General features: G+C 33.3%; 1 protein-coding gene across 1 annotated transcript in view; it reads left to right on the top strand.

Annotated features, from left to right (window-relative positions):
* LOC145256488 (DNA helicase MCM8-like) overlaps nucleotides 1-27742 on the top strand; it is a 129888-nt gene that overhangs the window by 6551 nt on the left and 95595 nt on the right. Inside the window, exons 2-8 of the mRNA XM_080115434.1 lie at nucleotides 852-1028; nucleotides 7616-7714; nucleotides 12460-12542; nucleotides 14976-15036; nucleotides 17743-17831; nucleotides 20113-20251; nucleotides 21906-22006. Coding sequence (XP_079971560.1) covers nucleotides 869-1028; nucleotides 7616-7714; nucleotides 12460-12542; nucleotides 14976-15036; nucleotides 17743-17831; nucleotides 20113-20251; nucleotides 21906-22006 — 732 coding nt within the window. The 5' untranslated portion in view covers nucleotides 852-868. The remainder of the gene's footprint in view (nucleotides 1-851; nucleotides 1029-7615; nucleotides 7715-12459; nucleotides 12543-14975; nucleotides 15037-17742; nucleotides 17832-20112; nucleotides 20252-21905; nucleotides 22007-27742) is intronic.

A 27742-nucleotide genomic window follows, 5' to 3' on the forward strand; every position in this document is an offset into this window, starting at 1 on the left:
GCAGTCGATGCAAGTACAGCATCGAAGGTAAAGCATTCTGAGTTCTTGTCCACAGAATTGTCAGTATGTAAAAACTGCTTTACTTCACCGAAGGGGACGAATCCTATTAGTGTCAAAAAGGCCTGTCCAAGCAAACAAGGAACCAATTGAAGGCTCAAACGTCCACCATTTCATTGGGATGCGGTCGCCGTGTAGTGAACTGTTGCTATGCAACAAAGGGATCCATACTTCGGGCCTTGATAAATGGTGAACCCTTGTAAAATATAAATATATATATATATATATGTTTTTTTTTAATTCAATTTTCACCCCAAACAAGGCACAGTGCCACTTTGAAGTAGGGGGCTACTATCAGTGACTTAATTAGCGGAGTCATTATGAAGGGAGATGAGTAGAAAGATGTTTGTTAACATTACACTTGAACTTCTGCATATCATTGCAGTTGGGAAAGCAGAATCCCGGAAGGGAGTTCCAAAGACCCGCAGTTCTGGAGAAGAAACTATTGGAGTAAAAGGCTTTCTTGCACCTAGGGATCTCTACTGTAAAGGGATGAGACTTAGTAGCTTGTCGGGTTTGTCGGGGGTAGTTATGTTGGGGAGGTACAAGTGTTTGCAGTTCGTCAGAGCATTCACCATTAAAGTATTTGTAGAACAGGCAGAGGGATGCAACATCTCGTTGATGGGACAGAGGCTGAAGCCTAGATGACAGTTCAGGACCTATCAGGTTGGCGATATATATATATATATATATATATATATATATATATCTTTATTAGTATTATCTCTTCCTTTAATGTTCTGCCTATTATCATGAAAATGTTATTAATTTTATTTTTACAAACTTTATTTTAGGACATTAAAAACTTGCAATGAATGGTCCAAGTACCAGTTCGCAAGGTGGCGGTTACACGAGAGGTGGCAGAGGAGGAGGAGGGTATGGTAGATGGACGAAAAGAGGAAGAGGCAGATGGCGTGGTGGCAGTTACTATAACCATTACGGCAACAACCGTGGAGGGATGCAGCAATCAGGTGAGTATGATGGTGAAGAACGACAACGGCAGATTTGTGTTACATCACTTAAGGGTTGCCAGGTACAAATCAGTATCGTGCTGTGACTTGCTTCTAGTCTAATGATGATGGTAATAATAATCAGCTCCTTCTATAGTTCACCATCTTAGATTTGAAAGGTACATATTTTTTGCCAGTTCTAAATCAGCACCATGCTCAAGGTTCACACCAACTTAATAGTTCTTGAATTTCGACTTTTGTCTTAAAAAGGCCTTATTTCTATTTTTACCTTAAAAATTCTTAAAAATATGGAAAATGTCTTGAAAATTTCTTAAAAAAGGCCTTGAAAATTGTATTCTTTATGACCAGTAAAAATTTGTCAAAATATTAAAATTTAAATAAATTCTATTGAATTATATTAAAAGTATTATTAAAAAATACCATTAAAATATTTTTTTTAAATATGAAAAATAAAATCAAAAGAAATTATTCTGAAATTGCATCGGATTATTGTAGATACAAGAGTTATGCCCCTTTTTCACAAAACTATCTTATGAACATGTAGTTTCGTGATAAAGGGATGTCTTGTATCCACAATACCGTAAATTCAAAATTTTAAAGTAAAACGAACACAGTGTAAACCAATCTACAATGGGAAAAATGATAACATTTAATCACGCTTGACTGGCCAAATATAAGTGAGTCAGAATGTAAATATGATTGCCAACAGACATTTTGTTGGTTATGTAAAAAGACATTTGCTTTGAGAAAAATGGGTGAAAGTGCCTTGAAATTGCACATGGCTGGCACTAAACACAAAACCAACAAAAGCCGTAAATAAGTGACCGGTTTGGTTGCACATTAAAGAACTACATGTAAATAACTGCGTGACCCTTTAAAACTACTTCAGTGGAATAAAGAGATAAGTGAAAATGACTTTTCCTGTTGTTCCTATTTACTTTGCCTTCTCACGAGGGCAGAGTTAGACACAAGGGTCATTTTTTAATGTGGAGAAAAGGAACAAAAATAAAAATTGTCTCAGTTGTTAAGGATTTCTCCTCCACTAACCGAAAACAAAAAATTGAAGTGTAGTATCAGAACAGATACTACACTTTGATCTTGGCCCGACCTGTTGTTTGTTAAGTTTTTTTGTTTGTTTGTTATATCATAGTTTATGTACAAAATTTTATTTTGAAAACTGAAATTTTGTCTGGAGAAAATCTTCTGAAAAGTCCTTGAAAAAAGGAAATTGAAAATCTGTACAAATCTTGATTTTGCTGCGACTTGTTTCTAGTCTGAAGGTGGTGGTAGTAATAATCTTGGATTTGAAGCGTCCTGCTTGATCTGTAAATAATTCAGAAAAACCTGTTCTTACGTATGCATTGCATATTATTGTGTAGAGTGTACAGTAGTCAATGGGACAATGTCATAGGAATCGTTTGTAGTGTAAATTTGGTAAATTGGATTACTTAAGGATAACGGCTCATCAAGAACTTGTTTACGTTGGACTTGAAGACAACCATATTGTACCTATTCACAATGCCTCCCCACGAGACAGAGTTAGACACCAGGGTCGTTTTTTAACGTGGAGAAAAGGTACAAAAATAAAAATTGTCTCAGTCGTGAAGGATTTCTCCTCCGCCGAAAGAGAACGAGAAATGGAAGTGCTGCATCTGAAGAACAGATACTACACTTTGATCTTGTTTATATATTTTATTGCTTTTAAAAATTTTGAGAATACAATTAAGTAAAAAACAAAAGATTTTTAAACAACAAAATTAGGCACAAGGCCCTACAAGAGATTGGGGAGGGGAAGGGTTCAGGGTCTTTGTGACTAAAGTGATTAAAAGTAATAAATGTAGACTTTGGAGTCTTACTCTTGACTGACAACATTTACCAAAATACCTCATTCACTCTATGGATCTTAATCTAACTAATAAATCCCCAGCGTTTAAGAGTCAAAAACATATTTACAATTTATAAACAGTTGTCTGTGTGTTTGTGTATGCATTTTTTAATTTTTTTTTATTTTGTGTGTGTGTGTGTGTGTGTGTGAAAAAATAAAATTCAATTTCATTAGATTACTACACTTTGATCTTGGCCAAAAGGCCAAGAATATTGTAATCAGCTGAAAAGTAGGCAAACAGAAGAGAGTTCCACAGGCGTGCAGTTCTAAGGATGGAATCTACATTTAGGTTTAGACACGGATAAAGAGTGGGTGAAATTATTGATAGTGTTTTCAGCTAAACGAGTGTTTTTCGTGAATGTTTGATGAGTGGGTGACCATAGATTGGAGCTCAGACAAGCACTTGCAGAGACAGGCTCACAACGTCTCTTCTGTGAGAAAGAGGTTGGATGGAAGAAAAAAGAGCATCCCCTACTAAGCTAAAAAGTCTATTTTGAACTCTGTTAAGGCAAGATAAGGTCTTTCTAGCAGCTCCTGGCCAGATGTGGCAACAGTACTCCATTCTTGGACGTACCTGGTTCTTCTATAGGTAAAGAATTGCATCAGAGATATCTACTGGATCGATAGAAGGATCCCACCATTTTTCGCACGACCTTGGCAACAGATTTGATTTACATATTCCATTTCAGATCAAAAGTAAAGGTCAAACCCAGAAACTTGTCAAAACATGAAGCCTCCCCAAGACGAGAGCCATTCATTTCAATTGATGCCAGATGGGGATCAGAGCGTTGATTACGTAAAGATAGAAGCTTGGTTTTAGATGCATTAAAAATAACGAACCACTTCTTTTCCCATTGTACCACGTGCTCAAGATCAAAGGAGAGAGCATCAGAAAGAACTTGGTTGTTTACATCCTTTAATGTGCTGCCATAGATGGTAGTGTTGTCATTATAAATGCCTACGAATGATCTAAGGATGTGTTTTGGAAGATCATTGATGCAGTTTGTGTGAAAGAAGTGTACGGCAATGGAGACAGATGAGAAATCAGATGTGGAGAAAGTATATTTCAATGGCAAAGCTATTGAAGTTCAGATGTTTCAATACGTTGGAGTACTAGTAAGCTCAAGTGTGAGTGTGAGTTCATGAGTTTGTCATGAATGGAGTAATTGAAGGAATTAATGTCATTACTAACCAGCAAATGATTACCGTTCTTGACCGGGGGAAGAAATACAAACTGTAGGGAAAATTGTGGAAACCAAGAAAATGGTTTACTGTTAAAGCGTCCGTGTGTCATCAAGCTGTCGGGGGAGGGAAGAAAAAAATCACGATGGCAACACTTACAACTTTTAAAACGAAGCAGTCTTGCAAAGTGATGCAAAATCTCGCTACTTGTGTGCGAAATCTTGCTGCTTGAATGCATAAAAGGAGGCCACAGGGAAAACCCAGACAGACAGTTACAAGAATCTGTGGAGATTGTTTTTGTGTGTTACGGAGTCACTTTGCTGTACTGCCTTTTTTTATTACTTTCTTTTTTCTCCCTTTTTTTTTTTTTGTGTTACACCAACAGCCATAGTAGAAGTAACAGCACATTTAGTTTCAGCTTTAACAAGAAAATAGGAGTACTGAGTCCATTACTCCAAATTATTGAATCCAAAATTCTATCAGTTTGGTACATCGGAAGTGCAGTGGTACGTTGAACGATGATTTTTGAGTTATTTGATACTGAATCCAGTAATTTTGGAAAAAGGTTTTATGCTTCAAGTTCTTTGTATCTTCAAATATTTATCTATTTATTTGTTTATTTATTTATTTATTTATTTGTTTATTTATTTGTTTGTTTATTTATTTGTTTGTTTATTCATTTGTTTGTTTATTCATTTCTTTGTTTATTTATTTGTTTGTTTATTTATTTGTTTGTTTATTTATTTATTTGTTTATTTATTTGTTTGTTTTTTTATTTGTTTGTTTATTTATTTGTTTATTTATTTGTTTATTTATTTGTTTATTTATTTGTTTATTTATTTATTTGTTTATTTATTTATTTGTTTATTTATTTATTTGTTTATTTATTTATTTACTTGTTTATTTATTTATTTATTTATTTGTTTATTTATTTATTTGTTTGTTTATTTGTTTGTTTGTTTGTTTATTTATTTATTTGTTTATTTATTTATTTGTTTGTTTATTTATTTGTTTATTTATTTATTTGTTTATTTATTTGTTTGTTTATTTGTTTGTTTATTTATTTGTTTATTTATTTATTTGTTTATTTATTTATTTGTTTATTTATTTATTTGTTTATTTATTTATTTATTTGTTTACTCGCGCTCACCCAAAAGAAGGCATATTGCCACTTGGATGTAAGAGGCTACTATTTGGGACCTTTCTACGAAAGGTTAACAAGATGCTGGTTTACATTACATTTAAACTTCTGCATATCAGTACAGTTAGGGAAGCAGGCAGCAGGAAAGGAATTCCAAAGTTTAGCTGTTCAAAGGAAGAAATTATTGTAGTAGAATTTAGGGATCTCAACAGTGAAAGGGTATGATTTTTTTTTTCTAAGTGGGTTTGTTGAGGATATGTACATTGAGGGGGCACAAGTGCAATGAGTTCATCAGAACACATTCCATTAAAATATTTGTAAAACAGGCACAGGGATGCAACAATGCAGTGATGAGACAGGGGTTGGAGTTTAGTTGACAAAGTTGGAACCTATTAGATTGGAGACTCTTTTTTGGATCCTATCCGAGAGAGAGAGGCTAGTGGTAGATGCATCAGCCCAGATGTGGCAATAATACTCTATTTATAGGCGAATGGTGCTTTGTAGATACAGGATACTCTCAGGTATGAGTAGTTTTCTAGCATGATAGAGAGAATCCAACTTCCCTGCAACAGCATTCACAATCTCCTCAATATATTTGTTCCAGTTCATACATCCTGTGAATGTTAAGCCAAGGAGTTTGAAAGAAGAATTCTTAAGTAGGCTGTTATTTGTCATGGATATCGGTGGTTGGGGAGGTTTCTTGTAATTGTTAAAGGAGAGCAGCTTAGTCTTACTAGCATTAAATGTTACCATCTATTTATAGCTCGATACCATTTATGGTGCTTGGTTTGGGGTTTTGTTTATTGACATGTTAACTCATTGTGGGTTATACTGTTTGATTTGGTTGTTTTGTAAAAGAAAATTTTTGATTTTGCAGAACATGATTGAGTTTTACAAACGGAAAAGCGGGGAAAAAAGCGATAACATCAGTTTGGGTGCTTTTTTAGGTCAGGAAGCCAGTACCTTCAGACAGCCTGATCTGGTAGCGCCTGTTTGGGTGATGATAACAAGTTTGTGTGCAGCATGTTTAAGCCGATGAAGATGCATGAGAATTTAGATGTGGAGAAAATATATTTTGATGGCGAAGCTCTTTAGGTTCTTAAGAAATTTTGGTATTCGGATTTACCTATTCAATATCTAACAATACTTTTATTGTTTGAATTCTTCCGACTCCCGTTCTCATCTTGAGTGTCACTTTCACAATGTTTCGGGAGATGTAACCTCCGACTTTCTTCAGAGGTATCTTGTTGCACTCAGGAATCTGCATGGAATTTTGAACGGAACCCTTTATTCAATTCATAGGGATAGCATGTTCTTGTTCCATCAGCCATGACTGGATAGAAGTCCTAAGTAATTCACAGTTGTATTTTTGGTTGCCCACACTGAGGATCTAAATGCAATACAATACAATATACAGTGAGAAGGAACACACCTTAATACACCCGAGATTACAGTCTCTCAATACACATCATCTCTAGATTTGTAGTCAAAGCAAAGTGGATGATTCCTCCAATATTTGTCGAGTTTGGCTTTAAAGGTATTGAGTGACTCTGCGGATATTATTTCTTCTGATAGCTGGTTTCATACATTCATCATACGTTGGGAGAAGAAGTGTGCTCGAACAGACCCAGCTGCCCCCCTCCGATGTCGCTGCTCATCCAAACATAAGGAATGTCCATGGGTCTCACAATCTTGTTTCAAAGGAAGCATCTTGAGACATGGATGGTATCCCGTCTCATTCGATAGAACACCAGAATTGGAAGGTCCAGTTGCTTCAGATGCTCTTCGTAGGACGGATTATGCAGATCTGGGACTAATTTCATAGCTCTCATCTGTATGGCTTCTGTGGTTCCAATGTCATGCATATATCCTGGTGGTTAATCAGAAATCTAACACTACAATTTAAAACTTAAGTGTGGCCGACCTAACATCCTTATACGGATACTGGCCCGATCGGTGGGGCATTAGAATACGCCGACTGCCCCCCTGCAGAGGGTAAAAGTCCCTCAATAGGGGTCCTGGATATGACCTTAAACTATATCAAGTGGTGAGGCCCCAGCTTGTGGGCTTTGGGGAGTGTGGAGCCACCCTTTAATTACCATTGCTCCCAGGTCCACTCTGACCCGGAGTGGTAGTACCTGTTAGGGTCCCAACTATGGGTTAAATAGAAACCGATGTGAAAACAACAAATATATTCTATTAAAAAAAATTTTCTTCAAAATCTTTGGATTCGGCATTAAATAACCCGAAAAGGGTTGATATGCCGTAAAACAAAAACAACCAACCAACCAACCTTATATGGATACGTCTAAAAATTAATTTGAATGTTGTTTATTGTTTTTGACGATACATGAGAAAGTCTTATTTTTATTTTTTTAGGTAGTTCTTCTTCCCAGCGTTCAAGACCAACGCTTGTCCAAAGTCAGTTATACATTGCTTCTCCGTACAAAGGATGGATTCTATATTTTCCAGATGAAGGTAACATTGATATTTCCATTTTTATCTTGCTATTGTTATCGCCATTTTTTTATTTTTTTTCGAAGCGCAAAAATAATACAAAAAGCAACCGTAATATTTAATCCAGCAATGGAAAAGAACTTTCTATCCACCTGACTTATTCGTTTTTTTAGAAGGAAATCACCACTTATCAAGGGTCAAAGACCACTCAAGGATAATGATTAATGAATGTAAGGTGGTAGTGTTGTAATTGTTAATGGTGTAGATTGAGTAGAATTTGGATTATTTAAGTGGACGGCTCAACAAAAACTTGTTTACATTGGACTTGAAGGCTACCACATTGTAGTCAGCCAGGAAACACACCAGTGGAACAATGTTTCACAGGTGGGTAGTTTTAGGAAAGAAGCTTTGTTCATGGAAGCTGTGTTTAGATTTAGGCACAGATAGAGAGTAAGGGAAATTGTTGAGAGCGGTTGTAGATAGTCGAGTGCTTTTTGTTTTCTGAAAGTTTGGCAGGCAGGGACCATAGATTGGAGTTCAGACAAGCACTTGCCATGTAAATAATGATAGAGCAAGAGATGTCTCTTTTGTGGGAAACAGGTTGCAGGGAAGAATAAAGGGCATCACGTACTAAATTTTGAAACCAGCTTTGAACTCTATCAAGGCAGGATAATGCACAGCAACAGTTCCTATTCAACATGTTTACATATATAATGAGTATGCTTGTATATATATATATATATATATATATATATATAATGATAGGTATGTTCACATATATAATGAGTATGCTTATATATATATATGATAGGTACGTTCACATATATAATGAGTATGCTTGTATATATGATAGATATGTTTACATATATAATGAGTATGTTTGTATATATATGATATATAGGCATGTTTACATATATAATGAGTATGCTTGTATATATATGATATATAGGCATGTTTACATATATAATGAGTATGCTTATATATATATATATATATATATATATATATATATATATATATAATATATAATGATAGGTATGTTCACATATATAATGAGTATGCTGGTATATATATGATAGGTATGTTTACATATATAATGAGTATGCTTGTATATATATGATAGGTATGTTTACATATATAATGAGTATGTTTGTATATATATGATAGGTATGTTTACATATATAATAAGTATGGTTGTATATATGATAGGTATGTTTACATATATAATGAGTATGGTTGTATATATATATGATAGGTATGCTTACATATATAATGAGTATGCTTGTATATATGATAGGTATGTTTACATATATAATGAGTATGGTTGTATATATATATGATAGGTATGTTTACATATATAATGAGTATGCTTGTATATATGATAGGTATGTTTACATATGTAATGAGTATGCTTATATATATATATATATATATATATATATATATATATATAATGATAGGTATGTTCACATATATAATGAGTATGCTTGTATATATATGATAGGTATGTTTACATATATAATGAGTATGCTTGTATATATATATCATAGGTATGTTTACATATATAATGAGTATGGTTGTATATATATATGATAGGTATGTTTACATATGTAATGAGTATGGTTGTATATATATATGATAGGTATGTTTACATATATAATGAGTATGGTTGTATATATATATGATAGGTATGTTTACATATATAATGAGTATGCTTGTGTATATGATAGGTATGTTTACATATGTAATGAGTATGTTTGTATATATATGATAGGTATGTTTACATATATAATGAGTATGCTTGTATATATATATGATAGGTATGTTTACATATATAATGAATATGCTTATGTATATGATAGGTATGTTCACATATATAATGAGTATGTTTGTATATATATGATAGGTATGTTTACATATATAATGAGTATGCTTGTATATATATGATAGGTATGTTTACATATATAATGAGTATGCTTGTATATATATGATAGGTATGTTTACATATATAATGAGTATATTTGTATATATATGATAGGTATGTTTACATATATAATGAGTATGCTTGTATATATGATAGCTATGTTTACATATATAATGAGTATGTTTGTATATATATATATATATATATGATAGCTATGTTTACATATATAATGAGTATATTTGTATATATTTGATAGGTATGTTTACATATATAATGAGTATGCTTGTATATATATGATAGGTATGTTTACATATATAATGAGTATATTTGTATATATATGATAGGTATGTTTACATATATAATGAGTATGCTTGTATATATATGATAGGTCTGTTTACATATATAATGAGTATGCTTATATATATGATAGGTATGTTTACATATATAATGAGTATGTTTGAATATATGATAGGTATGTTTACATATATAATGAGTATGCTTGTATATATGATAGGTATGTTTACATATATAATGAGTATGCTTATATATATGATAGGTATGTTTACATATATAATGAGTATGTTTGAATATATGATAGGTATGTTTACATATATAATGAGTATGCTTGTATATATGACAGGTATGGTTACATATATAATGAGTATGCTTATATATATGATAGGTATGTTTACATATATAATGAGTATGCTTATATATATGATAGGTATGTTTACATATATAATGAGTATGTTTGAATATATGATAGGTATGTTTACATATATAATGAGTATGCTTGTATATATGATAGGTATGTTTACATATATAATGAGTATGCTTGTATATATGATAGGTATGTTTACATATATAATGAGTATGTTTGAATATATGATAGGTATGTTTACATATATAATGAGTATGGTTGTATATATATATGATAGGTATGTTTACATATGTAATGAGTATGGTTGTATATATATATGATAGGTATGTTTACATATATAATGAGTATGGTTGTATATATATATGATAGGTATGTTTACATATATAATGAGTATGCTTGTGTATATGATAGGTATGTTTACATATGTAATGAGTATGTTTGTATATATATGATAGGTATGTTTACATATATAATGAGTATGCTTGTATATATATATGATAGGTATGTTTACATATATAATGAATATGCTTATGTATATGATAGGTATGTTCACATATATAATGAGTATGTTTGTATATATATGATAGGTATGTTTACATATATAATGAGTATGCTTGTATATATATGATAGGTATGTTTACATATATAATGAGTATGCTTGTATATATATGATAGGTATGTTTACATATATAATGAGTATATTTGTATATATATGATAGGTATGTTTACATATATAATGAGTATGCTTGTATATATGATAGCTATGTTTACATATATAATGAGTATGTTTGTATATATATATATATATATATGATAGCTATGTTTACATATATAATGAGTATATTTGTATATATTTGATAGGTATGTTTACATATATAATGAGTATGCTTGTATATATATGATAGGTATGTTTACATATATAATGAGTATATTTGTATATATATGATAGGTATGTTTACATATATAATGAGTATGCTTGTATATATATGATAGGTCTGTTTACATATATAATGAGTATGCTTATATATATGATAGGTATGTTTACATATATAATGAGTATGTTTGAATATATGATAGGTATGTTTACATATATAATGAGTATGCTTGTATATATGATAGGTATGTTTACATATATAATGAGTATGCTTATATATATGATAGGTATGTTTACATATATAATGAGTATGTTTGAATATATGATAGGTATGTTTACATATATAATGAGTATGCTTGTATATATGACAGGTATGGTTACATATATAATGAGTATGCTTATATATATGATAGGTATGTTTACATATATAATGAGTATGCTTATATATATGATAGGTATGTTTACATATATAATGAGTATGTTTGAATATATGATAGGTATGTTTACATATATAATGAGTATGCTTGTATATATGATAGGTATGTTTACATATATAATGAGTATGCTTGTATATATGATAGGTATGTTTACATATATAATGAGTATGTTTGAATATATGATAGGTATGTTTACATATATAATGAGTATGCTTGTATATATGATAGGTATGTTTACATATATAATGAGTATGCTTGTATATATGATAGGTATGTTTACATATATAATGAGTATGTTTGAATATATGATAGGTATGTTTACATATATAATGAGTATGCTTGTATATATGACAGGTATGGTTACATATATAATGAGTATGCTTATATATATGATAGGTATGTTTACATATATAATGAGTATGTTTGAATATATGATAGGTATGTTTACATATATAATGAGTATGCTTGTATATATGATAGGTATGTTTACATATATAATGAGTATGCTTGTATATATGATAGGTATGTTTACATATATAATGAGTATGTTTGAATATATGATAGGTATGTTTACATATATAATGAGTATGCTTGTATATATGATAGGTATGTTTACATATATAATGAGTATGCTTGTATATATGATAGGTCTGTTTACATATATAATGAGTATGCTTATATATATGATAGGTATGTTTACATATATAATGAGTATGTTTGAATATATGATAGGTATGTTTACATATATAATGAGTATGCTTGTATATATGACAGGTATGGTTACATATATAATGAGTATGCTTATATATATGATAGGTATGTTTACATATATATATATATATATAATCTTGTTTTTCTTTCTTCTTTCAGTTTACTCTGACCAGTCCTTGACTGTTAAAAGAGTCAAAATATTTGAAAAATATTTTAACAATTGGGCAAACGTTTATGATCTTGTGAGTATTTCTTTACATTTTTGGTAATTTTTTATGCTCTGGATGAGAATTCAGATGTAGAGAAATTATATTGAAGGTCAAAACACTTGAGGTTGTTCAAGAAGTTTTTTTTTTTGCCTTGGTGATACCATTGTAGCACAGTACAAAGAAATGTGTGCAGAACATAAAACTCCATTTTTTTTTTTTTTTTTTTTTTTTTTTTTTACTTAGAGGAGATCACTGCTTACCAAAGTCTGGAGGCACCACTCTAGGTTAAGTGCTAGGTTGATGGTGAGACAATATGATCAGTTATGGTGGAAATTGGATAGAGCCTACATTATTTAGGAGAAAGATGGCTCAATAGGAGTGTAATCACATTAGATTTGAAGATGATCATGTTATAGTCAGCTGGGAAGCAGACACAGTATTGAGTTCCACAGACGGACAGTTCTAGGAAAAAAACCTTGCTCATGAAACTTCCATTTAGTTTTAGGCGCAGATAGAGACTGAGGGAAGTTGTTGGCGGCTGTTGTAGCTAGACAAATTGTGCAGAAGAGTAGACTGTGATGGTATGGTCACATTGAAAAAAATAAACGAGAATTCTTGGGTTAGTAGATGTAGAACAGTTGAAGTAACAAGGTTCAGTTCATAGGAGAAGGACAGAGAAAAAAACATGGCAAGAATTGGTAAGAAGGGATTGGAAAGAAAGAGGGATAGATAAAGACCTGTTCAGATACAGGTTAGTTTAGAAATCAATTTCTAAAAGCTGTCCAATACATGCCAGCATGTAAAATGGATTTTCAACTGAATATGATGATGATGATGCTGGTTGTTGTGTTGTTGTTGAGCATCAAAGTCAAAATTGTTGGCATTCATTTCCCTGATATCTTACTCAATAGAATTCTTTCTAGAAAGACATCGGATGCATACAAGAGGGACTACTAATCCTAACTTGACTGGATTCGATCTTGACACGTCCAGGTTTTCAGTCTTCAACCTCTTCGTCACTGTCACCTCCCTGTTGTTGTTGATGATGATGATGAAAGGGACGAGAGTACATAGGTTTATAAATGTAGAAGAGTTGAGTTATCAAGTTCAGTTTATGGAGAAGGCCAAGGGAAATATGAGAGGAAATGATATAGATGGATTTAAGAAAGTCGGCTGGCCAGAAAGAGGGATAAATAAAGACCTGGCCAGAATTAGGTTAGTTTGGGCATGAATTTTTAAAAGCTATCCAATGCATGCTGGTATGTAAAACCGATGCTGAATTAAAGATGATGATATTTTATATTTCATGGAATTTTTATCAAATAACAAATCACAGAAAAAAGAAGTGCATGATTTAATCTTTTTTCAATATTTTCTTTCTTTTTTTCTTTCAATATTTTCCCTTTTTTTCAATATTTTTTTCCTCCTTTTTCAATATTTTCTTTTTTCACTATTTTTCAATATTTTGCTTTTTCCTCTATTTTTCAATTATTTTTTTTAAAATATTTTTTTCTCTTTTTTAATATTTTCTTTCTTTTATTCAATATTTTCTTTTTCTCTTTTTAATTTCTTTTTCTCAACATTTTCTTTTCTCTCTTTTTTCAATATTTTCTTTTTCTTCTTCAATATTTTCTTTTCTTTCTTTTCAATATTTTCTTTTTCCTCTTTTTTTAAACATTTTCTTTTTCCTCTTTTTCAATATTTTTCTTTTTCCTCTTTTTCAATATTTTTTCCAATATTTTTTTTTTCAATATTTTCTTTTCCCTTTTTTTCAATATTTTTTGCTCCTTTTTCAATATTTTCTTTTTTCACTTTTTTTCAATATTTTCTTTTTTCCTCTATTTTTCAATATTTTGCTTTTTCCTCTATTTTTCAATTATTCTTTTAAAAATATTTTTTCTCTTTTTTAAAATTTTCTTTCTTTTTTTCAATATTTTCTTTTTCTCTTTTTAATTTCTTTTTCTCAACATTTTCTTTTATCTCTTTTTTCAATATTTTCTTTTTCTTCTTCAATATTTTCTTTTCTTTCTTTTCAATATTTTCTTTTTCCTCTTTTTCAATATTTTTTCCAATATTTTATGTTTTTTATCTTTTCAATATTTTCTTTTTCTCTTTTTTTCAATAGTTTTTTCCTCCTTTTTCAATATTTTCCTTTTTTTAATATTTTCTTTTTTTTCAATATTTTCCCTTTTTTTCAATATTTTATTCCTCCTTTTTCAATATTTTCTTTTTTCACTTTTTTTCTATATTTTCATTTTTCCTCTATTTTTCAATTATTTTTTTTTAAATATTTTTTTCTCTTTTTTAATATTTTCTTTCTTTTTTTCAATATTTTCTTTTTCTCTTTTTAATTTCTTTTTCTCAACATTTTCTTTTCTCTCTTTTTTTAATATTTTCTTTTTCTTCTTCAATATTTTCTTTTCTTTTTTTTTCAATATTTTCTTTATTTTTTTTTTTTTGTTGTAGGCTGAGATTGAAAGAAAAGGTTCTTTTATTGTCAACTTTGAAGATCTGCTTGCAGACAAATGTAAGTGACATTTTTGCTTCATACTAGACGACCCCATGACCTTTCGGGTCAACGTTGTACATTAATATCTGCAGTTAGTGTTCATAACCCATAGTGAAGGTACTGATTGTGTGAGATCTGCTGTTTGAAGATACTTAAAATGCACAAGCTCAATCAAATTTTGCAAAGTAAAAAACACTTTTTCTCTTCAAAACAACCAAACATTATGAAGTCCTGGATATGACCTTAAACTATATCTGATGGTGAGGCCCCAGCTTTGTGGGCTTTGGGTAGTGTGGAGCCACCCTCTGACCTGGAGTGGTAGTACCTGTTAGGGCCCCAAGTATGGGCTAAATAGAAACTCACTTGAAAAAAAAAAAAAAATATATATCCTATTAAAAAAATTTCTCTCCAAAATCACTGGATTCGGCATTAAATGACCTTAAAAGGGTTGATATGCCGTAAAGCAAAAAGGTGAATTGGTATTACCCGGTGCATGCAACAGCGTTACAGTATTTAAAAATATAAAATTTTGCACATTTCGAGTATCAAGTCAATTAAGATATGTTTTGATACCCACACATTCTCTATTAACACGCTCATTCTGGTTTGTTTTGTCTCTCGTTTCATTTGACTTCAGTCAGTAAAAGATGCTAACATTTGATCTCTAGATGAGAAACATAGATATTAATATTCCATTAAAGTTCTCTTTTATCTATCAAATACTGAGTTGGTAAAGAAGGTGAAAACGTAATTTCTTTCCCCCTTAACCATTTAAATATGTTACGGTTTTCTTGTGGTCTTTTGGTCTTACTGGATTCCAGGACAAAAATTTATCTTGTCTGGTGGAGTATCCAGTTTTGTGCTGTTACTAGACGTAATATCACTTAGAGAAGGTGCACCATTCTTAGTAAAAGCCAGTGTAGGTTAGCCATGCTGAGAAGATCTTATTTGGGTCATGAATACTATGTGATTTTAAACAGTGGGGGAACGGTAGGAACTGCTAATGAAGTGTGGAGAGCAATAAATTGATTTTTATTTATTTATTATTCTTTCAATTTTTTTGGAGTAGAGGAGTTCTGCTGTTACCTGGAGTTAGATGTAAGGTTTCAGTGCTTTTTTTGATTAGGGGGTGAGGACTATACATAAAGGCTGAAGGCATTGGTATATTGGGTATATTTATGAAATATTAACTGGGGACTGTAAATAAAGACTGAAGGCATTGGCATATTGGGTATATTTATGAAATATTAACTGGGGACTGTACATAAAGGCTGAAGGCATTGGCATATTGGGTATATTTATGAAATATTAACTGGGGACTGTAAATAAAGGCTGAAGGCATTGGTATATTGGGTATATTTATGAAATATTAACTGGGGACTTTACATAAAGGCTGAAGGCATTGGCATATTGGGTATATTTATGAAATATTAACTGGGGACTGTAAATAAAGGCTGAAGGCATTGGTATATTGGGTATATTTATGAAATATTAACTGGGGACTGTACATAAAGGCTGAAGGCATTGGCATATTGGGTATATTTATGAAATATTAACTGGGGACTGTACATAAAGGCTGAAGGCATTGGCATATTGGGTATATTTATGAAATATTAACTGGGGACTGTACATAAAGGCTGAAGGCATTGTCATATTGGGTATATTTATGAAATATTAACTGAGGACTGTACATAAAGGCTGAAGGCATTGGTATATTGGGTATATTTATGAAATATTAACTGGGGACTGTAAATAAAGGCTGAAAGCATTGGCATATTGGGTATATTTATGAAATATTAACTGGGGACTGTAAATAAAGGCAGAATGCATTGGCATATTGGGTATATTTATGAAATATTAACTGGGGACTGTAAATAAAGGCTGAAGGCATTGGCATATTGGGTATATTTATGAAATATTAACTGGGGACTGTACATAAAGGCTGAAGGCATTGTCATATTGGGTATATTTATGAAATATTAACTGGGGACTGTAAATAAAGGCTGAAGGCATTGTTATATTGGGTATATTTATGAAATATTAACTGGGGACTGTACATAAAGGCTGAAGGCATTGGCATATTGGGTATATTTATGAAATATTAACTGAGGACTGTAAATAAAGGCTGAAGGCATTGGCATATAGGGTATATTTATGAAATATTAACTGAGGACTGTAAATAAAGGCTGATGGCATTGGCATATTGGGTATATTTATGAAATATTAACTGGGGACTGTAAATAAAGGCTGATGGCATTGGCATATTGGGTATATTTATGAAATATTAACTGGGAACTGTACATAAAGGCTGAAGGCATTGGAATATTTATGAAATATTAAAAGAAGGTGCAAGGAAGTAGTAGGAAATGATTTTTGCCGAAATGGAAGAAGGTAGGTTATGTCTTTACCCAAAAACGGATACAAATCAGAAATCTGCAAACAAAAAAATCTGCCAAAAAAGGTCGGGTTTTGAAAATTTTGTCTTCACAATTTATTTGTCTGCATATCTCAACAAGTTCTGTAATTTGTCGGCGAAACTTGGGAATCTCTTAAATTCTTAAATAACTATTCTACATTTGCACGAATTTAATTTTCATTTTATTTCATTTTTATTTCATTTTTATTTAATAACAAAACTTCAAAACAGAAAATTTGAGCGCCAAAGTCTCCATGTACATTTGTTAAAAAAAAAAAATCATGTTTACTGATTTTTCTCTGTTTCAGTCATAGAATCAGACTTACCTGATTTAAGGTCGGCACTTCGAGATTCACCAGAGAAAATTCTAGCATGTCTTGGACTTGCTATGCATCAGGTAAATGGTACCAAATTTTTTTTTCTTTGAAAGCAAAAAACGTTTTGATTTCCAAATCTTAATCAAAATAAACATATATTCTTGTCACTATTCTTTATTCTGTTATTCCCTTATTTTATGATTATTATTCGCTTAGTCTATTCTATTATTCACTTAGTCTGTATTCCCTTATTCTATGATTGCTCATTCTGTGATTCCCCTTTTCTATTATTATCTTATTCTATAATTCACAGTCTATTATTCTTGTAGTCTGTTAAAACCTTATTCTATCCACATATTCTTATATATGTATTCCTTTAATCTGTTATTCCTTTAGTCTGTTATTCCATTATAAGTGTGTTTGTTAATCTATTATCTTCTTATTTTGTGATTCCTTTAGTCTATGCAACCTTGATTATATGATTCATTTATCCTGATATTCCTTTATTCTTTGATTCCCTTAGTTTGTTATTCCCTAATTTTATGTTACTTTATTATGTTATTTTCTTATTCTGTTATACTATTGTTCTGTTATTCCCTTGGTCTTCTATTTTTCTCAAAATTGGTTCATTTATATAAAATTTTATGCTTTAATTAAACACAACTAAAAAATATCCAGAAAAATTATGGACAGTTGAAAGTGTATTTTGGATTTATTTTCGACAGCTTTGTTACTGTTGCTGCCTCCTTATGTTATCCTTTAGTCCTCACATTCTGTAATCAATGGTTAAGATAACGTGAGGGAGAATTGCTGTTTTTGGGTTGGTTGTTGTTTAAAGTTGGTGGTACATGAAGATTTCAAATCCTCTCATAATATTCAACAACATTCAACTATCAATCTATCTATCTCATTAACTCTTGTCCTCAAGTGGTTTTTGGCCTTCATTAGTGGTAACTCATTAGTAAAAAAAAAAGAGAAAAATTCAAATGAGATTTTGTTTTTTTATTTTTGTGTGCAATTACATGTCAACATCCTGCAAATAATTAGAAAAATCGTAAAAGAAAATAGAGAATATTTCAGGTTTTATTATGGGGCTTCACTATATCATATAAATGTAACTTAAAATGATCACCCACTTCCTGACGAGAAAACATTAGTAATCATTCAGTTCTTGACTGCATAGCATAGGACAGAATGAGTAACCACTTTTTTGTATTTCCAAAATAGTTTCTATTTTTAAATGAGGTCATTAATCATCACCTTTGACTTTCCAGTGTTGACTCTAAGACCTTTTGCTTCCATGATATTCTTCTATATTTTCAATCTTTCTTTCATTATCTTTGGCATGGAGACCATGTTTGGAAATTATTAGAGACAGCAGTGAACAACAAGGACTAATCTTGGTAAACAGGATATCAAATATTCTAATTTTACACGGTTAATGCTTTGTCATGACGGATAGCATTCTACCCATGAGCCCAGCATTTAAATTCCCTAGTCTGACATTTTCAGGCAACACGAATTGGAATAAATAAATAGAAGATGCTGTCAAGTCTGCTGCACAGACGGTAGAATCCTTATACTGGGATAGAAAACTTTTTACACATGCCGGTATCCTATTTCTCTACAAAACCACCTGTTAGGGCAATTATATGGTCAAAGGGAAATAACTCTTTTCTGGAAAGGCAAAGTTGCTTCCACTGCTTTAATTCTGAGATAGCAGTTATTGCGTCTTCACACAAAAACAATGCGAGATGAGATGCGAGGAACGGCAGACATTGAAGATCATGCCACATGAAAACCTTTTTGGACTGAAATTAAATTATAAAAATAAACTTTTAAGAATCTTTCTCGGCTTACAAATTAAAGGATTTGAATGAGTCATTACTAGGGCTATGACAACTGCATATTCTTTTCATTGTTTTGACTCTTGAGTATATATCCGACACAGTTAGACACAATTAATCAACCGAGAACCACATCACTCTACATAAAAACATATAAGATATCAATGGATATATACCTGAGAATCATAGCCTTAGTCGTTACATTACTGTTAATTTATGCATGGAGTATTGTTGTATATAGGCTGATGCACCAACCACTAGTCTCGCACTGTCTTCCAGGCTCAATCCCCTATCCCATCACTGCAGTCATACACCATTGTGCTTGTTTTACAATTACTTGCAGGGAACATGCCCTGGCAAACTTGTTGCACTTGTACCTCTTCAACTTAAAAACTTTTTTAAAGCATCCTATATTTTTTTTGGTGGGGGTCGTGGGATTAATTGTTGAAGAAAATCCCACCAGTATACTTGATTTATTTACTCACACTTTTAAAAAGATTTTTTTAATTTTCAGACAATAATGATTAAAAAGAAAACAGAGCAAGACTCCACCATTAACGATGGACCTGAAGATTATATTCCGATCATTCATGCGAGAATACTTGGTTACGATACCATTGTTCCTCTTAAGAACATTAAGGCCAATTTCTATGGTGCGTAATCACTTCTTTTTAGTACACGTTTACACACACGTTAACATGTAGACATTTCAGGACCCAACACGTTGTAGCAGAATATGTCGCAAGAAACAGAAGACAAGTAATAACTCAGCTCACTTTTTCTGTTAAAACAACATTTATTTCAGGGTACTTTCCCAAATAAAATGTGATCGTGATGCTTCCCTCTGACCTCTCAAATGTCATCGCTTGTCTGTGCACACGTTTTTTTGATGGCGAGAGATTCACTAATCCTTTGTGATATAACCGTTAGCACATCTGGTGTAGATCTTAAAGAACGGAAACCATATTGCATGTCAATAAGGATGTTACTATGCCAATCTGACATCAATTGGAATGAATAGCTCTCATCTTGGGGAGGCTTCATGTTTTGACAATCTTCTGGACTTGACCATTACTTCTGACCTGAAATGAAACACATATATCAAATCTGTTGCCAAGGTCGCTGAAAAAAATGGTGGGATCTTTCTACCACTCCAGTAGATATCTCATTCCTGGTGCAATTTTCTACCTATATGAAAGCCAGGTATGGCTAATGATGGAGTACTGTTGCCACATCTGGACTGGAGCTGCTAGAAGCAGCTAATCCTGCCTTGACAGAGATCAAAATAGACTTTGTAGCTTAGTGAGGGATGCCCTTTTCTCTTCCCTGCAACCTCTCTTCCACAGAAGAGACGCTGCGAGCCTGTCTCTGCTTTATCGTTATTTTCATGGCAAGTACTCATCTGAGCTTCAATCTATGCTTGGTCCCCCCTCGCCCAACTTTCACAAAAAACACTCGTCTAGCCAAAACCACTATCAACACTCTTTATCCGTGCCTAAACCTAAATGTAGATTGCATGAACAATACTTCTTTCTTAGAACTGCATGTCTGTGAAACTCTCTTCCGATTGTCTGCTTTCCAGCTGACTACAATCTGATTGTCTTCAAGTCCAATGTAAACAAGTTCTTGATGAACCGTTCCCGCCTAAGTAATCAAATTTACAAAATTCCCACTACTTATGTTTACTACGCTATAATCACATTGATTAATGTATAACCATTAACCCTTATCCTCGAGTGACCTCTGGGCCTTGATAAGTGGTAATTCCTGTGTAAAAAAAAAAAAAAAAAAAAAGTACTTAAAGAGAGTGTGCTCTGATGAACTCATAGCACTTGTGCCCCCATCAATGTGCATACTCCTGATTACCCCACCAAGCAGCAAAGTCCCATCCCTTTGCTGGTGACGTCCCTACATGCTAGAAAGTCTTCTACTTTAATTGTTTCTTCCTTTGGACTGCTAGACTTTGGAATTCCCTCCCTGTTTCCTGCTTTCCTGACTGTACTAACAGAAGTTTAAATATAATGTGGACAGACATTTTGCTGCTCAACTTACTTTCTTTAGGCATTAAAGGTAAATTTGTGTGCGTGAAGGTTAGGGTTGGCAGCCACTGAACACATTTTAGAGAAATGAGATGCACGTCTATATAGGACTGATGTAAAGAATATGAATTTAGATGGGTTTTTCCATATTTCCACGTTTCAAGTGGCAATATGCCTTGTTTGGTATAAATAAGAGGTAAAAAAAACGTACAAATCAAAGTATGTAATTGTTTTATTCATTTACTTATTTTTTATTTTTTTCCTCCAGGTAAATTTGTGTGTGTGAAGGGTACTGTGGTTCGTGTTAGCAACGTAAAGCCGTTGTGCACTAAAATGGCTTTTGAGTGCAACTATTGTTCGACAATTCAGGTTCGTCTTTTTTTTTTTTGCAAAATATTTCTTTTTACTATCTCAGTCAAGGTTTCCAACCTAAGAGCCATTGTTTTTTTTGTTTTTTTTTTATGTTCACACAAATATACAAATATTTGTTGAGTAAATTTGGAGGAAGGGAAAATTCTTTTTCTGCATGTTATTACTTGATAATCGTCTGGCCTAATTTATTACTTGAGGCGTAGTAGGAAGGTTGGCAAGGTAGGTGATTCCCAACCAAGGGGCCATGGATTTTTTTTTTTTTTATGTTTATAATGTAAGAGAGCCATTGACGCTGGTAGCAGCAGGAACCACATGAAGATATGCAAATGACCAAGCCGACAGCACAAAGTCATATTACAACAAAGATAAAAGACACGCGTAGATGGAGAAGTGGTATTCGAGCTGGAGAAGGAGAAATGAGCTGTTTGAATATTTAGAAAATATGCGTTGTTGGAAATACCAGTAAAAAAAAAGAAAGTGAATCGAGTTTTTTACTTTCTTCTGTTTCCTTGCACCGTGTTAACGTTAACAACTATCGCTGCAATGTTTCCTTGCACCGTGTTAACGTTAACAACTATCGCTGCAATGTTTCCTTGCAACATGTTAACGTTAACAACTATCACTGCAATGTTTCCTTGCACCGTGTTAACGTTAACAACTATCACTGCAATGTTTCCTTGCACCGTGTTAACGTTAACAACTATCGCTGCAATGTTTCCTTGCAACATGTTAACGTTAACAACTATCGCTGCAATGTTTCCTTGCAACATGTTAACGTTAACAACTATCACTGCAATGTTTCCTTGCACCGTGTTAACGTTAACAACTATCACTGCAATGTTTCCTTGCACCGTGTTAACGTTAACAACTATCGCTGCAATGTTTCCTTGTAACATGTTAACGTTAACAACTATCACTGCAATGTTTCCTTGCACCGTGTTAACGTTAACAACTATCACTGCAATGTTTCCTTGCACCGTGTCAATGTTAACAACTATCACTGCAATGTTTCCTTGCACCGTGTTAACGTTAACAACTATCACTGCAATGTTTCCTTGCACCGTGTCAATGTTAACAACTATCACTGCAATGTTTCCTTGCACCGTGTTAACGTTAACAACTATCACTGCAATGTTTCCTTGCACCGTGTTAACGTTAACAACTATCACTGCAATGTTTCCTTGCACCGTGTTAACGTTAACAACTATCGCTGCAATGTTTCCTTGCAACATGTTAACGTTAACAACTATCACTGCAATGTTTCCTTGCACCGTGTTAACGTTAACAACTATCACTGCAATGTTTCCTTGCACCGTGTCAATGTTAACAACTATCACTGCAATGTTTCCTTGCACCGTGTTAACGTTAACAACTATCGCTGCAATGTTTCCTTGCAACATGTTAACGTTAACAACTATCACTGCAATGTTTCCTTGCACCGTGTTAACGTTAACAACTATCACTGCAATGTTTCCTTGCACCGTGTTAACATTAACAACTATCATTGCAATGTTTCCTTGCACCGTGTTAACGTTAACAACTATCGCTGCAATGTTTCCTTGCAACATGTTAACGTTAACAACTATCACTGCAATGTTTCCTTGCACCGTGTTAACGTTAACAACTATCACTGCAATGTTTCCTTGCACCGTGTTAACGTTAACAACTATCGCTGCAATGTTTCCTTGCACCGTGTTAACGTTAACAACTATCGCTGCAATGTTTCCTTGCACCGTGTTAACGTTAACAACTATCGCTGCAATGTTTCCTTGCAACATGTTAACGTTAACAACTATCACTGCAATGTTTCCTTGCACCGTGTTAACATTAACAACTATCACTGCAATGTTTCCTTGCACCGTGTTAACGTTAACAACTATCACTGCAATGTTTCCTTGCAACATGTTAACGTTAACAACTATCGCTGCAATGTTTCCTTGTAACATGTTAACGTTAACAACTATCACTGCAATGTTTCCTTGCACTGTGTTAACGTTAACAACTATCACTGCAATGTTTCCTTGCACCGTGTCAATGTTAACAACTATCACTGCAATGTTTCCTTGCACCGTGTTAACGTTAACAACTATCACTGCAATGTTTCCTTGCACCGTGTCAATGTTAACAACTATCACTGCAATGTTTCCTTGCAACATGTTAACGTTAACAACTATCGCTGCAATGTTTCCTTGCACCGTGTTAACGTTAACAACTATCGCTGCAATGTTTCCTTGCACCGTGTTAACGTTAACAACTATCGCTGCAATGTTTCCTTGCAACATGTTAACGTTAACAACTATCACTGCAATGTTTCCTTGCACCGTGTTAACATTAACAACTATCACTGCAATGTTTCCTTGCACCGTGTTAACGTTAACAACTATCACTGCAATGTTTCCTTGCAACATGTTAACGTTAACAACTATCGCTGCAATGTTTCCTTGTAACATGTTAACGTTAACAACTATCACTGCAATGTTTCCTTGCACCGTGTTAACGTTAACAACTATCACTGCAATGTTTCCTTGCACCGTGTCAATGTTAACAACTATCACTGCAATGTTTCCTTGCACCGTGTTAACGTTAACAACTATCACTGCAATGTTTCCTTGCACCGTGTCAATGTTAACAACTATCACTGCAATGTTTCCTTGCACCGTGTTAACGTTAACAACTATCACTGCAATGTTTCCTTGCACCGTGTTAACGTTAACAACTATCACTGCAATGTTTCCTTGCACCGTGTTAACGTTAACAACTATCACTGCAATGTTTCCTTGCACCGTGTTAACGTTAACAACTATCACTGCAATGTTTCCTTGCACCGTGTTAACGTTAACAACTATCACTGCAATGTTTCCTTGCACCGTGTCAATGTTAACAACTATCACTGCAATGTTTCCTTGCACCGTGTTAACGTTAACAACTATCACTGCAATGTTTCCTTGCACCGTGTCAATGTTAACAACTATCACTGCAATGTTTCCTTGCACCGTGTTAACGTTAACAACTATCACTGCAATGTTTCCTTGCACCGTGTTAACGTTAACAACTATCACTGCAATGTTTCCTTGCACCGTGTTAACGTTAACAACTATCACTGCAATGTTTCCTTGCACCGTGTTAACGTTAACAACTATCGCTGCAATGTTTCCTTGCAACATGTTAACGTTAACAACTATCACTGCAATGTTTCCTTGCACCGTGTTAACGTTAACAACTATCACTGCAATGTTTCCTTGCACCGTGTCAATGTTAACAACTATCACTGCAATGTTTCCTTGCACCGTGTTAACATTAACAACTATCATTGCAATGTTTCCTTGCACCGTGTTAATGTTAACAACTATCGCTGCAATGTTTCCTTGCAACATGTTAACGTTAACAACTATCACTGCAATGTTTCCTTGCACCGTGTTAACGTTAACAACTATCACTGCAATGTTTCCTTGCACCGTGTTAACGTTAACAACTATCGCTGCAATGTTTCCTTGCACCGTGTTAACGTTAACAACTATCACTGCAATGTTTCCTTGCACCGTGTTAACGTTAACAACTATCGCTGCAATGTTTCCTTGCAACATGTTAACGTTAACAACTATCACTGCAATGTTTCCTTGCACCGTGTTAACATTAACAACTATCACTGCAATGTTTCCTTGCACCGTGTTAACGTTAACAACTATCGCTGCAATGTTTCCTTGCAACATGTTAACGTTAACAACTATCACTGCAATGTTTCCTTGCACCGTGTTAACGTTAACAACTATCGCTGCAATGTTTCCTTGCACCGTGTTAACGTTAACAACTATCGCTGCAATGTTTCCTTGCACCGTGTCAATGTTAACAACTATCACTGCAATGTTTCCTTGCACCGTGTTAACGTTAACAACTATCACTGCAATGTTTCCTTGCACCGTGTCAATGTTAACAACTATCACTGCAATGTTTCCTTGCACCGTGTTAACGTTAACAACTATCACTGCAATGTTTCCTTGCACCGTGTCAATGTTAACAACTATCACTGCAATGTTTCCTTGCACCGTGTTAACGTTAACAACTATCACTGCAATGTTTCCTTGCACCGTGTTAACGTTAACAACTATCACTGCAATGTTTCCTTGCACCGTGTCAATGTTAACAACTATCACTGCAATGTTTCCTTGCACCGTGTTAACATTAACAACTATCATTGCAATGTTTCCTTGCACCGTGTTAACGTTAACAACTATCGCTGCAATGTTTCCTTGCAACATGTTAACGTTAACAACTATCACTGCAATGTTTCCTTGCACCGTGTTAACGTTAACAACTATCACTGCAATGTTTCCTTGCACCGTGTTAACGTTAACAACTATCGCTGCAATGTTTCCTTGCACCGTGTTAACGTTAACAACTATCGCTGCAATGTTTCCTTGCACCGTGTTAACGCTAACAACTATCGCTGCAATGTTTCCTTGCAACATGTTAACGTTAACAACTATCATTGCAATGTTTCCTTGCACCGTGTTAACGTTAACAACTATCGCTGCAATGTTTCCTTGCAACATGTTAACGTTAACAACTATCATTGCAATGTTTCCTTGCACTGTGTTAATGTTAACAACTATCATTGCAATGTTTCCTTGCAACATGTTAACGTTAACAACTATCATTGCAATATTTCCTTGCACTGTGTTAATGTTAACAACTATCACTGCAATGTTTCCTTGCACCGTGTTAACATTAACAACTATCGCTGCAATGTTTCCTTGCAACATGTTAACGTTAACAACTATCATTGCAATGTTTCCTTGCACCGTGTTAATGTTAACAACTATCATTGCAATGTTTCCTTGCAACATGTTAACGTTAACAACTATCATTGCAATGTTTCCTTGCACTGTGTTAATGTTAACAACTATCACTGCAATGTTTCCTTGCACCGTGTTAACGTTAACAACTATCGCTGCAATGTTTCCTTGCAACATGTTAACGTTAACAACTATCATTGCAATGTTTCCTTGCACCGTGTTAATGTTAACAACTATCACTGCAATGTTTCCTTGCACCGTGTTAACGTTAACAACTATCACTGCAATGTTTCCTTGCACCGTGTTAACGTTAACAACTATCACTGCAATGTTTCCTTGCAACATGTTAACGTTAACAACTATCATTGCAATGTTTCCTTGCACCGTGTTAACGTTAACAACTATCGTTGCAATGTTTCCTTGCACCGTGTTAACGTTAACAGCTATCGCTGAAATGTTGCATCCCTATGCCTGTTTTACAAGAACTTTAATGGAATGTGCTCTGATGAACCCATAACACTTGTATCCCCTCAATGTGCATACTCTTGTATGCTGAACCATAAATAGGGGACCATGTTATGGATAGTTAGGCACCATTCCTTAGACATGTTAAAGAAAGTGCTTTATTAATTGGATGAAATACACAAGTTAGAATTTTAATATACTTCCTTTATTGGCTTACTTTCCGACAAACAAATTTTTATGACACGGGTAAGAATTTTGTCCCTGGCCGTCAAACACCAACCATAAGTACGTACACAAAGGTGTGCATAGCTGGTCTAATGTATACTGTTACAGACTATGGAATCAGCTGTGTCTAGTTCAGTCATTATCGGATCTATTCTGTTGAATTATGCATGAATAATGTTAAGAAAGGTATGAACCTACAGTTTTCCCCTCTCCACCCAGCTATTGTAACACACTTGTTGGACGCTTTTCT

Source organism: Euprymna scolopes, chromosome 32 (genome assembly GCF_053919585.1).
Source record: "Euprymna scolopes isolate OS-2025 chromosome 32, ASM5391958v1, whole genome shotgun sequence".
NCBI classification, from domain to species: Eukaryota; Metazoa; Mollusca; class Cephalopoda; order Sepiida; family Sepiolidae; genus Euprymna; species Euprymna scolopes.